The sequence below is a fragment of the Ammospiza nelsoni genome, chromosome 5 (genome assembly GCF_027579445.1).
Source record: "Ammospiza nelsoni isolate bAmmNel1 chromosome 5, bAmmNel1.pri, whole genome shotgun sequence".
In the NCBI taxonomy this organism is placed as follows: domain Eukaryota; kingdom Metazoa; phylum Chordata; class Aves; order Passeriformes; family Passerellidae; genus Ammospiza; species Ammospiza nelsoni.
The window spans coordinates 46,456,109-46,468,114 of NC_080637.1; the positions used below are offsets into that span (position 1 = coordinate 46,456,109).

The 12,006-nt window shown below is 35.8% G+C and overlaps 1 protein-coding gene across 2 annotated transcripts in view; it reads right to left on the reverse strand.

The window, feature by feature from the left end:
• Positions 1–12,006, reverse strand: part of BLTP3B (bridge-like lipid transfer protein family member 3B) — a 47,330-nt gene that overhangs the window by 33,332 nt on the left and 1,992 nt on the right. Inside the window, exons 1-2 of one of the 2 annotated variants that reach the window (XM_059472020.1) lie at positions 6,636–6,757; positions 794–956 (exon numbers count right to left, since the gene is read on the reverse strand). In XM_059472020.1, the coding sequence (XP_059328003.1) occupies positions 794–956; positions 6,636–6,658 (186 nt within the window). In that variant the 5' untranslated portion in view covers positions 6,659–6,757. Of the gene's footprint in view, positions 1–793; positions 957–6,635; positions 6,758–12,006 lie in introns of those variants that run through there. The other variant, XM_059472018.1, reaches the window with a different exon arrangement.

Below are 12,006 nucleotides of genomic sequence, written 5' to 3' on the forward strand. Positions count from 1 at the left end.
CCTTTAAAAGGAAAAAAAAAAGTACATTTCCTTTGTTGATCTACAACTAATTAGATGTCTGCAACAAAACATCAAGTTCACTGCATTTAGAAAAATCAGTACAATCTCCCATTGTGGGAAAAAAAAAGCAAAGAAAGAACACTAAAAAACCATAAACAAACTCCACCTAAAGACTAAGGAGGTGTTAATGTTTCACCTGATTGTAACTTCAGTCAAAAATAAGGCATACTTCATTTCTTAATCCCATGTTCATATATTGTGGTAGAGATGATACACATTGTTTCAATTATTAGCAGCCACAATGTTCAAAAATGCAGTATCTCCTAGATTTACTGTTTGCACACATTTCCCACAGAGATCAGAATCCCTCCAAAAGGTATTTTTGGAAACAGGAACAGAGCAAGAGGGAAAGCAATAAATGAAGAGGAGTGAAGGGAGAACATACAAAAAAAGAGAATAACAAATAATGATGATAGACTAAGTACTACAGACAAATACAAACTTTTACTTCTACATTTTCAAAACAGGCAGGAATGAATTCTACTCAGGAAGAAAAAAAAATTAAAAATAATCCCTCTTATTTTCATTATTTCCAGATGTATTTTATGTCATCACATGAGAAAGAAAAATAAGGCAGAAATGATTGCTGATAAAATCTTCATTGTTCTTTAAAATTTTATCAAGCACTTATCAGAATTTCCTATTAATACAAAGTTGCTTGAAAGTTTACAAAGACAAAACAAAAAGAAAAAATAATTGGTTAATTACCACTCCAGTCTAATAAAACACTCACCCTAATGGATGCTTTATTACAAAACACCTTGTTTATAGCCAGCCATGTTGGAAGATCCAGCATGTTCTGGAGTACCTCTTGATCCAACTCTAAATTGGTCAGCTGACCTTCCCCCTTTAACGTGCTCAGGTTGATCTTGTCAGGTGACAGATTTTTGGTGAACCTAAAAACAAACACCCCTTAAGTAAATATATATAAAGCAATCAAAGTTATCTTGCATATCAGTGGCAATTTAACTTAAAGCAATGGTCCGGGGGTGAAGAAATCTTTGATAAATTTCACCCAGGAAAGAAATGGTATGATGTAATTGATTTGTCCCTCTAATTTTTTCATCTCATTAGCTCAATTTATAAATACATAAACAAAAATATATTGTGAGATATCTTCTAATGTTTCTGTTGAACTATTTATTTTAAACTATATAAAGTAGAATTGAATCTATTTCACTCTTTAATTTTTTGAAAGGAGAAAAAATCCCAAACCCCTAAAATTACTGTCATAAACAGTACCTTTCTATATTTAGTTAAAATCTTGCAATAAAACAGTTTTATTTACAATATTAATTCGATTTAGTTATAGAATTTAAAGACCAATTAGAAATACATATACAACAGCATGAGGTATATAAAATATTGGATGAAAACTTGAAAGCTCAATATGATATCCATGTGGTAAAAAGTGTAACTAGTTAAAAGCGTACATATAAATTACTTTATATTTCAAATGCAGTCGGATTTGATGATACAATGAAACAACCTGTGTGACTGTGTCAAATGGTTCACATCCTTGTGAGACAGTATGACAGAGCCCATGGGTACCCTGCCTTCAAACCAACAGCTGTAGCATTGTATCTACCATAAGCTATGAACAGGCTATACTTTGCCATACTTTCAATCTGCCATGAAAAAATTGTTTCTGCTCACGAATTGAGTCTAGTTTTGCAAGACTAGGGAGTAGAAAATACTGCTGTTGGCAGTATGCTTTGTGACTTTTCCCACCAAAATCTCCTGGTGCTGCTATTCTCCAGGCAGAGAGCAAAGGGCTTTGTCTGTCCTCAATGAGGGAACATCACTCTGCAGCAATGCCCCAGGAGGTGCAATTCCAGCATTTCCTTTCCATTCAAGAGACCAGCTTCTAACTGAACTACAAGGTCCTCATTAAGTCTGATTCTGGAGGAGATGTGGAAGAAGATGAAGAAGGTCAGCAAGCTTTCATTTTCCTCTTGACAGTTTCCAAATACAGCTTGAAACAGAGAAGGCATTTTTTGAGTCCAACTTCCTGACTCCATTCTGGGATGGTTAGGATGAAAATGCATTTACCTAGCCGGACAAAATACAAGCAGTATGTATTTGCAAATAATACTAGACATGTTTCTTATGACAGAAGTACTGCAGTTGTTACTGTATTGCTTACAGTCATAAATTATCCACAAGCAATGAGATGTAATTCTGTGAATAATATAGTTTCATAATTTCAGTACTAAAATATATTGAGATAAGGGTATTGATAAATGTATTCTCCTTGGTAACTAATGTATTTCTAAATGGTCTGTTTAGAAACATTATGAGGGGAATAAGGGACTTGAATTGTTTTCTGGTTACCCTTTTTTCTTGCTTTCAACAAGAAAGAATAATGACAAGAGCTAAATAATGTTCCTCATTAAAACAACCTATTAGTAACAGCAAAATATAAAATTTCCTATCTCAGAAACCATTGCAAAGTCTCATCTGACTCAGGTAGCACAAAATTCCTAGAAGATAAAAAGCAGTCATTGAGTGTTTTCAGTCACCTAGTAGTACCTCTCAGTCTTGACTTTCTACGTAAGGGTCAACATAAGAATTACAAACTGGTGTCATTTAAAGTCACATTTACACAGCAAATGCAAAACCATTCTGCCATTACACACACACAAGTCTCCTGAGACACATGCTCTGTGAAAGAAGTCCCCCTCAGAGTTCCCTGTAGTTCAGCCACACCAGAAATGCCTCTCAGATTGGAGACAGATCTAAGCATTATCCTGGATCACAGCTGCAGACACATCAGAGGAAACACACAGGACCTACAAAAAGAGGTTTTCAAATTTCAGAGTAAGAAAGATACCAAAATACCAATCAGGGGGAGAATGGCAACAGCAAAGCCATTTTTGAGTTACTTTCCATTTCCTTCCAATAAACAAAATAGAAGCCAGTTTCTCTCACCATGGAGCAGAAGGACAGGGAAAAAATTCAAGGACCATCACTTTTTCTATATATAATTTTTTTTAATTCTTCACTCAGAAGAGACAGACATAAGATGATCTCTGCCTGTTAGGACTGTACTCTTCATGTCAAAAGTCATGGAAGGAAACTCTCAACATGGGAGCAGAGAGAAGATATTCTTCACATAATTGTTTTCACAGATTGATTTTCAGTTTTACAAACTACACTTTCTTTCTCAAAACATATCTGAGGTTTGAATTACTGTGTGATAGTATAGATTTCAATACAGCTTTAATATTGAATTTCATAAGTAGAATAATGCTGTAAAATATTTACAGTTTAAATGCAAGAATCCAGAAATACAAATTTGTCAATATCACAAGCTGCCTGACACAGCTCCTTTGGGTACATCTACACACCTATGCAGTTACAGATAAATGGTTCAATTTACAAAGTACAGACTAAGAGTTTTGAGAAAAGCATAAAAGACTGTACAGTAACAGTGCAGTATTAGGAATCAAAGAGGAGTAAGTTACAATCAATGTATTTTGTCAGGACACAACAGCTCTTTCAGTTCTCTCCCTCTAAAATAACTCAAAACCTACATAAAAGATGCATTTATTTCCTTGCCTAAATTATTTATTTTCTATAGATTTGTTTGTAATACCACTGGCTTGGAGCTTCACCATTCTGGCAGAGAAGATGGCCAAGAAGTTGAAAACAGAAACAAAAAAAACACCAAAACAGGTAGAGAAGATGGGAAAACACTCTTCTGAAGCCACACGCTTATGGTTTGCATAGGGAAGGCCACAAACCACACGAAGCTTAGAGCAGTGCTCCCCAAAGGTCTGAAGTGAATACCAGGTGCCTTGTCAAGTTTGACAATAGAAATTCCAACCTCTGGATTTAGCAGAGAAAAAAGAGAAGTCTGGATCACATTTGGACACAGATTCTCAGATGTTTGGCACATCTCCTGAATATACAACTGCTTTCCCCAGCTCTACCAAGTGCCTTCACTGCTTTTTAAATAAAATTTCCTCAGCAATATGAGTCTAAATGTATGCTCTAATCATGATAAATTATCAAATCACAGTATGTACCACAAGTTTTGCTTATCTCCTTGTTATGAATTCAAACTGCTTAAACAACAGGCTTTGAAAAAGGGAAGCATGACCTACTAAGCACTGGCAACTGGATCAATAATAGAACAGCAGAAATGGAACATGAAGATAACTGGGTTTTTTTTACTGTTTCACCTGGTTGAACCATGTTATTTGATCACTAAGGAATATTAAACCATTTCTGAAACAAGAAAAATGGTCTTTTTCAATTGAGTTTCTCGGGAAGATATTTCCTTCCCATGACTCTAAGTAACAGAATGAAGGAAGTCTACTACTATTCAGCTCACTATACCACTTCAAACTTTAGGATTTCAAGTATGGAAGAGGAATAGAACTAACTCTCTGTCAAATTTCCCACAGGAAAAAAAATATTGGGATCACCAGTGTATACTGTTACAATTGAGTTCCTCTCATTCAACACAACACCACAAATCATAGCTGATTTTAAGTAACTGGCTTGATCAAGTACACCCCTCACTATCTGTGACACCCAACTGGATCCCTCTTACACCCTCCAACATCAGCTTGTACATGAGAAAGGTATCACCCCTTTTCCCACTGGTATTGTGGCTACTCCACACAAATTCCTACACGCTTTATCCAATCTCACCATGAACATTTGCACAATTGTCTGATATGGATTTGGGGTCTGAGTGCAAGATGGAGAACCCTCCATGGCTTGCTGGATGTCCAGCATGGAGAGGATCTGCATCACCTCCTGCAAAGCACTTTGTGAAGGTGCTCATCACCCAACCCCTTGGAGCAGGACGGGGCATTTCCTTGTTTACACACCCAGCTGGACCTACTGCTCTTGGGCTGGCCATGAGTTATAGCACACTGGACAGATCCAAAATAGCACCTACAACCCTACAGCTTCAGGTGGGACTTTTCATGCTACTGTATAGGACCTTAAGCACCTAACAGTTACCAGGCTTTTTGACCTATCATAGTCTAAGAACTAATCTTCCTTTCCAGGGATATCACTAATTAGGACCTTGGCTCAACAAGGAACCCATATTTGTGTAACACATCTGGTGCAGTGTCACACCACCTCCTGATCCATCCCATTGTAGGAGCCCTGAATAATACATCTGCTTTGCTGACACTTTTCAAATAATTGCTTCCATTTCATTACAACACAAAAAGACTTCAGCACAGACTCCCACTCCACGTGACTTCCTAAAGACGTCTTAGAACACTGCTACTCACTTCAAGACCTGTTCCACACTTTCTCAAATACTGACATCCCCACCAAGTACGTAATGCCTCCCCTAGTTAATTCTGTAATAACACATATAGGACATTATTTTCTTTCCATTTAGAAAAGCTGTATTGCTTCCTTTTTGGGTACAGGCAGAACTGAGACAGCTGCTGTCATCAGTGGTTATTATCTAATTATGTGTCATGAAGCAGATCTGCAGAGACACAGCCAAGCACTGTGCATAAATGAGGAGCTTGCACTGCACAAATGATTATCATGTCGCAAGTAAAACATTGCTCAAGCAATTTACCTTTCATTTATGATAAACCCTCACATAGATCAATATTAAGCTTTTCTATTCCATGAGTCTTTTCACATCAAGCAGAGAAATGGCCAATATGATCAACCCAAAAGAAATTTATTCAAATATGACAGTCCTATACATCATGCCTTAACGATATAGTGAGTACAAGATAATATAAAATCCTGAATATATCAAACAATAAGTGGCAATACATACACAAGTTCCCCATCCCAGGCAGCAAAAAAACTACCTCAATTTGGTTATAATTGATAACTATTAAATATACTTAAACTATTAAAAAAACCCCCAAACTTAAACTATTAAAAATACCACTTAAAATACAATATTCTGTACCTAATGCAAAAAAAAGCCATTTGGTGAAAAATAACTTCAGAAATTTAAAATCATTAAATAATGATACAGTGTAAAAGCATAATACCTGCTTTTTGGAAATGGTATCATGTATTTATATGACATTAGCAGGTATCTTTTTTAATGGTAACTGATCAGATCTCACAACAAAGTAAGATCTTTTTGATAAGATATTAACTATAAGAACTTTTAATTTTAAATAAATAAATAAAATCAGTCACTTTCTTCTGTAAACTAGTTTAAGAGCTGTCTGATCCTTCAAGTATATCAAATACAGAGCTAATACACAATAAGTAATGAAAAAGAATTAAGTAGATGCAAATAATAAACAGTAAATGTCATATAGCCTAAAGATATTGGGAAATACCCAGATTACATTTAGAAAATACACGTCAAGGTATGTTTATAATGGGATTGCTGATTTAGTTCACAAACCCAAATTTAGTTTAGTACTTACAAAAATCCCAAAGAATCCAAAACACACAGCTGCATACAAACAATTATTTTTTGCATAATTTTAAATTACAAAAAGAAACAGGAGTGGAAACTCAAGTAACATTTTACAGAGCTCACTTCACTCCTAAATTTATATAAATACATACCACCTCTTACATTTACTCTACAAAGGTGGGAGAGGGGAAGTTACCTGAGGGCAAGGTATTCAGACATAAGGCCCCTATTCCTGGTGAAAGCAAGTGGTCAGTTGCCACGGCTTCAGAGAAGCTTCTGGTACTCATTTTGGTAGTAAGGATATTCACAGCAAACCAATCTCCACCAGAGCCAGCTGGGATCGCTGTAGGGAACGGGACACAGGGGACACACAAGGGATCAAGTTCAAAGGGAAAAAGGAGTGATACAATAATGTAAGAGAGTTTTAGCTGAAGATAACTGCAGTTACAACAGTTTGTTACACATCATGACACTACAGAATTGAAAAGGAAACAGGCCTGTGTAAAACACTAGATTCCTGTGCGAGTATCCCTTGCTGTCTGATACTACAGTACTGGAACCCTGTTTAAATGAACAGCTTATGAATAAAATTTTAATCATGCAGAAAAGATCGATACAATGTAGCCAAGTCATTTCAGGGACACCCAGTAAATACATTTGGAAGATGAGGAAGAAGATAGCCCAAAGATGCAGCATAAGAGGGTTTTATTTTTAAATGGGAGACAATTTTTCAGTTTTGTTTTGCTTAGCCTGAGATTTCTCATATTATTTGTTCCTACTTACAGTGTCTCAACCTCAGCTATTCAAAATTCACACTAAAGAAACCTGATTCTAGAGATGTAGGGGAATGGGACTTCTAGATTTGTTTTTGTGTTTGGGGTGGTGCTACAAAGACCTGCACACATTTGGCAGTCTCATTTTGCAGGCTATGAAATTTTAGTACAATCGACTCTTCAAAAAAAAAGCTCTCTGCTAACTGTCTTCACTTCAAAGAGATACTTCAGATTAAATATAATTAATTCCTACACTTTCACCCTTTTGGTTGCAACAAAATGCAAACATTTGGACAGTGACCTTGGTAGGCAGTTTGTTGGGATATCAGAACAGAATTTAGGAGATTTATCACTAAAGTGACTTACAGATACCTAGTTACAAATTATTCTTCTCAAGTCTCCAGACCCCAATAATGGAAGAAACCACGACATGAAAACTATTTCAGAAGTAGGCAACCACGTAACTTTCAGATTCCTGGGTGGCTGGATCGAAGTGTTACTTCCTTGGGAGTCAGAAGGAGCAAGTGTGTCTGAGGTAAAAAACCCAAAACTCTGGTGTTTTCAAGCTAAATGGTAAAGATGCATGGCAGAGCTGCCACCAAATCTGTGCTGGGAACATTCTTCTTCCAGCAAGGCTCGTACATCCATCCAGGGGAGGCTGGAAGAACTAAAAAGCACAGCCTAGTTCGAACTCCTTCCTCTCCTGTGTTTCCTTACCGAAAAAGAAGATAATGAAGAGACCTGAACCTTGGTTAGCACCAACTCCACAAAGGTGTACTCCTGCAGGAGTTACTGGATTGAGAAACCGGGGTTGTTGTGCAAGTGGCCAAACCCAAGATACTCTTGATACAACTGAGTAATTACTTGTTAGCAATTATTCTGATGATTCACAAAAAAAAAAACTGTGAAGTAAATCACTTTGCATAAGCTTTTATAATTCCATTAATGTCTCATCAGAAATTATCTGATCTCCTTTGTCCAATCTTCTTGTAGAAAAAAAGAAAAAAATATACCAAGACACTTTAAAAAGCACCGCTCATTCTTGGAGTTATTTAGTACTGACGTTTATTCTGCTTCAATATTAAAAAAACCCCTCAAAACACTAAGGCTTTGGCAGGAGAAATAACAAATTTTAAAAAAATGCAACTGTGGGCTAGTTTTGATTCTTACATACTCCATAATCACTTGACCTTAAAGGACAATTTTATTCCTTACAGTTTTTATTTAAATACCCATTTTTCCCAGGGAATACTTCATACTAGTGTGTCAGATACTTGAACAGAGCAATCTTCAAGATAATTTTCATTGTGAAACTTACTCATATTCTGAGAACTCTTTAAAGAAAATGATCACATGCAACTCAAATGGTGCTGATTAATTCCTCTTGATTATGCAAAAGTAGTAGTTTTTATTATGTATGCACAAGAGTTGTCTGACTTCAGCAAAGCTTCAGCAGAGCTTTAATTGTACAATGCCTGTAGAATTAGCATTTAGATTTATAATACATTTGCAAAAATAACGTAAAACAAACTGAAATGCTCAAGTCAAATTCTGTGAGTTTACTTTATTAATCCAAATCCTACTGAAAGCTTAAGAGATCTTTCTGAGACATAACACAAGATTTAATATCAAATCTTAATAAAGGTAATGATTTAGAATTTTTCCAGAAAATGCATTATTGCTAATTTATCTCCAAAATACATGTATAATTTCATAAAGCACCACAGCAATTTCAGTTTGAATTCTGGAAGATGTTCTGTTACATAGTATTAAAATGCAATATGATGCATGAAACTACTAACAAAAACAGAAGAGAGTCAAAGTTTTTTATTTCTGTTTTAAAAAGCATTTATTGATTCTTACATGCTCATCAGAACATTACTAAGATGTTCACACAGAAGAAACTGTTGGCACGAAGTCTCCACTTAAATACTACAAGTACTGATTTTCAAACATAAGGGAATTTAGGAAATACAGGATTACAGTGAAATTTTAAATTGCTCTTTCTCCTTCGTGTCTGCTGTCTAAAGCAGTTCTGTTTTACTACTTGTAGTTTTTTAGGCTTATTCTTTCCCTAGGTGCAGCATTTAAGACAGACATAATGCTAACACCTTCTGCAAGCATTCAGATACAATACAGACTCATTCAGAATGAGAGAGATTATTATGTCTACATTGTGTTCTGCAATTTTCTCACATACTACACAAGCCAATGAAGTCAGTCACCTAGAATACACTCTGCAAAATTAGTACAAGCAAAGAGAGAAGCGGAAAAGCACACACTTTGTGTTCTTTGGCTAGCTAAAGGAATTGGATAACTTTAACAAAACTAAAGTGACACAGAAGTAGAATACACAAAACTGAAAATAAGCAAAAACCTACTTATTTTGCTACTAGCAGAATTTTCTAAGTTCATCCAAACAATTTTGGTCATTCACTTTCAGGAAGGAAATGGCCCATTCTAGCCCAATAAAGGTGTTACACTGCTTTACCTAAAAGAAATCAGATCCCTTGAGAGGACAACATTCCTCCCCAATCAAGCATGTCTGACTGGTTTAAAACCAGGTCAATATGCAGGGTAAATACTTTGGTAGGATGCATATCAGTTGTACCAGATGATGTAGGATACCATTGTTTATATCAGTACCAGCTGATTCCTGATATTCATACAATTAGGATGTTATTCTTTGTACAACCATTCTCCATATGAGCTTTAGAATGACTTCCTAATTATGAGATGAAAACAATTGTCACAAAACTCACTGCAATTTTCCTCTACTGAAATCTTAGTATGTTCACATCTATTGATTCAGATAAGCAAAAGCAAAGGTCTAAGTTCATGCAGAACATTAACTAATGACACAACTGAAAACAATTTCTGCCATACCAAACACTTCAAAACCTCTTACTGTTTTCTTTGTGGAAAATAAAGATGCAAACTGGAACTTTTTAAGTTGAACTACGTGCTATCATTAATAAACTTAAGAGTTAATATTAATTGAGGTGAAGACTGTCATATTCAGTGTGGCTATTTATCAGACCAGCAAAGTTTATAAGTTTGCTTTCATGCTTCTTACACAAACAAACAAAACTGTTTTTCACAGAAAGGCATGGATCATGCAAATACACAGAAGACTCAGACTGCTCATTAACTAGAAAGCGAATTTCAATGACACTGGTATCCAAAACTAAAAAACACCTGAAAACACCCTTACACAAGTCTGAGTTAGTAATACCTGATGTCTGTATGCACCTCCCATCCAAAAAACCCAAGATTTAAACTCCTGCCATGGAGATGATCCCCTCAAAACCAGAGACAGTATTACAGTAACCCCACAGTGAACTTGCACAGGGCAATCTAGATTCCTGCTGGAAATCTTTAACACCATTGTTTCATACACTTGTCCACCAAGTCTGAGAAAAAAGAACGAATGCTGAAGGATATCTGCAATCATCACAGCAGAGCACTGAACAGAAAACTTTGCAATAAAAAGGTGCTGTTCAACAACAATTCTCTCACCACTGAAAATACGTAACAAATGAAGATTCAACACAAGTTCCAGTTCAATGAGGAAGACCTTTACAGTACAAGTGAGTAATCCCAACACTACAGAGAAGACTTCTCCTAGGGATGGAGTATCTTTCCTACCTCTATAAAGGATGATGCTGTTATCCAGACGCTTGTTTTCATTTTAGGGCACATATGAAACCAAGACACTCCATCAACTGCATTCAGTAAAACCTCACCTAACACAACATGGAGATGTCACAATTTCAAGCCTCCAAATGGCAAATTCATCTCTTCAGTTTAGTTGATACAATTAGTTTCATATCCTACACCAAGCACCACATAATGTGAAGAACAACAAAAACAGACATAGTTTGTTCCTAGCCCTTCCCTCCTCATTTTCTATCACAGCCTTGGAAAACAATGCATGTTGAAGATAGAGAACATTTAAAAAAAATTTAAAAGACTGAAAAAGCAAAAAACTCATCACCACATCCTGACATGAGATAAAGACTTGTTAAAAACTGAATAAAATAAGCTTTATTACCTTCACTGCTCTTAAACTCTAACACAGCAACAATAACCCCTTTATAAAGGTAAAAAGTAATTTGGATATCAAAACCATTTCAAAATGCAGTTTGGGTCATCTTCTTATTCTCAGACTTTAAAGACTCATACTTATGAAATATTTTCACTGTCTAACAAACATAGAATGATGAGGGCTCCTTCTACACCAGTGTCCATTATCAGTTCATCTAATAAAAGCACTGTGAACTGCTAAATGGAAACTGCATTGCTCAATGACACAATGCTTCCAAATTTGTAAATACAGTACCTAGATAGGAAAAAGAGTAAAAACATGACTAACAGATATTGCAGTGATCTTCATGGCAAACATTGCCAAATCAATGATGATTTGGGGAGCTGGACAAGATTTAAAGATCCCTTCCAACCTCAACTGTTCTGTGGTTTGTGGCAAAAAAATCAAAGCACTTCTCTGTAACTCAAGGTACAAATTCATATCTTTGTTCAAACATAAAGAGAAATAAAATATTAAAAAATGAAAATAAATCAAGATAAGAGGGTAATTCTTTCCACTACATATGTACCTCTTCCAATAAATTTTAGTCCTGCAACTAATGCCTGCTTAGCTGAAGCAGGCAGCAGTTGCAAGAAACTATGAAAACTGCAGAACAGTAACTCTTATAGTAAGAGTAAAAAGTGAAAGCGTCTTTTGGCACGCTCTCTATTACAGGAAATTCATTATGTATTTGGCTCCTTAGTCAC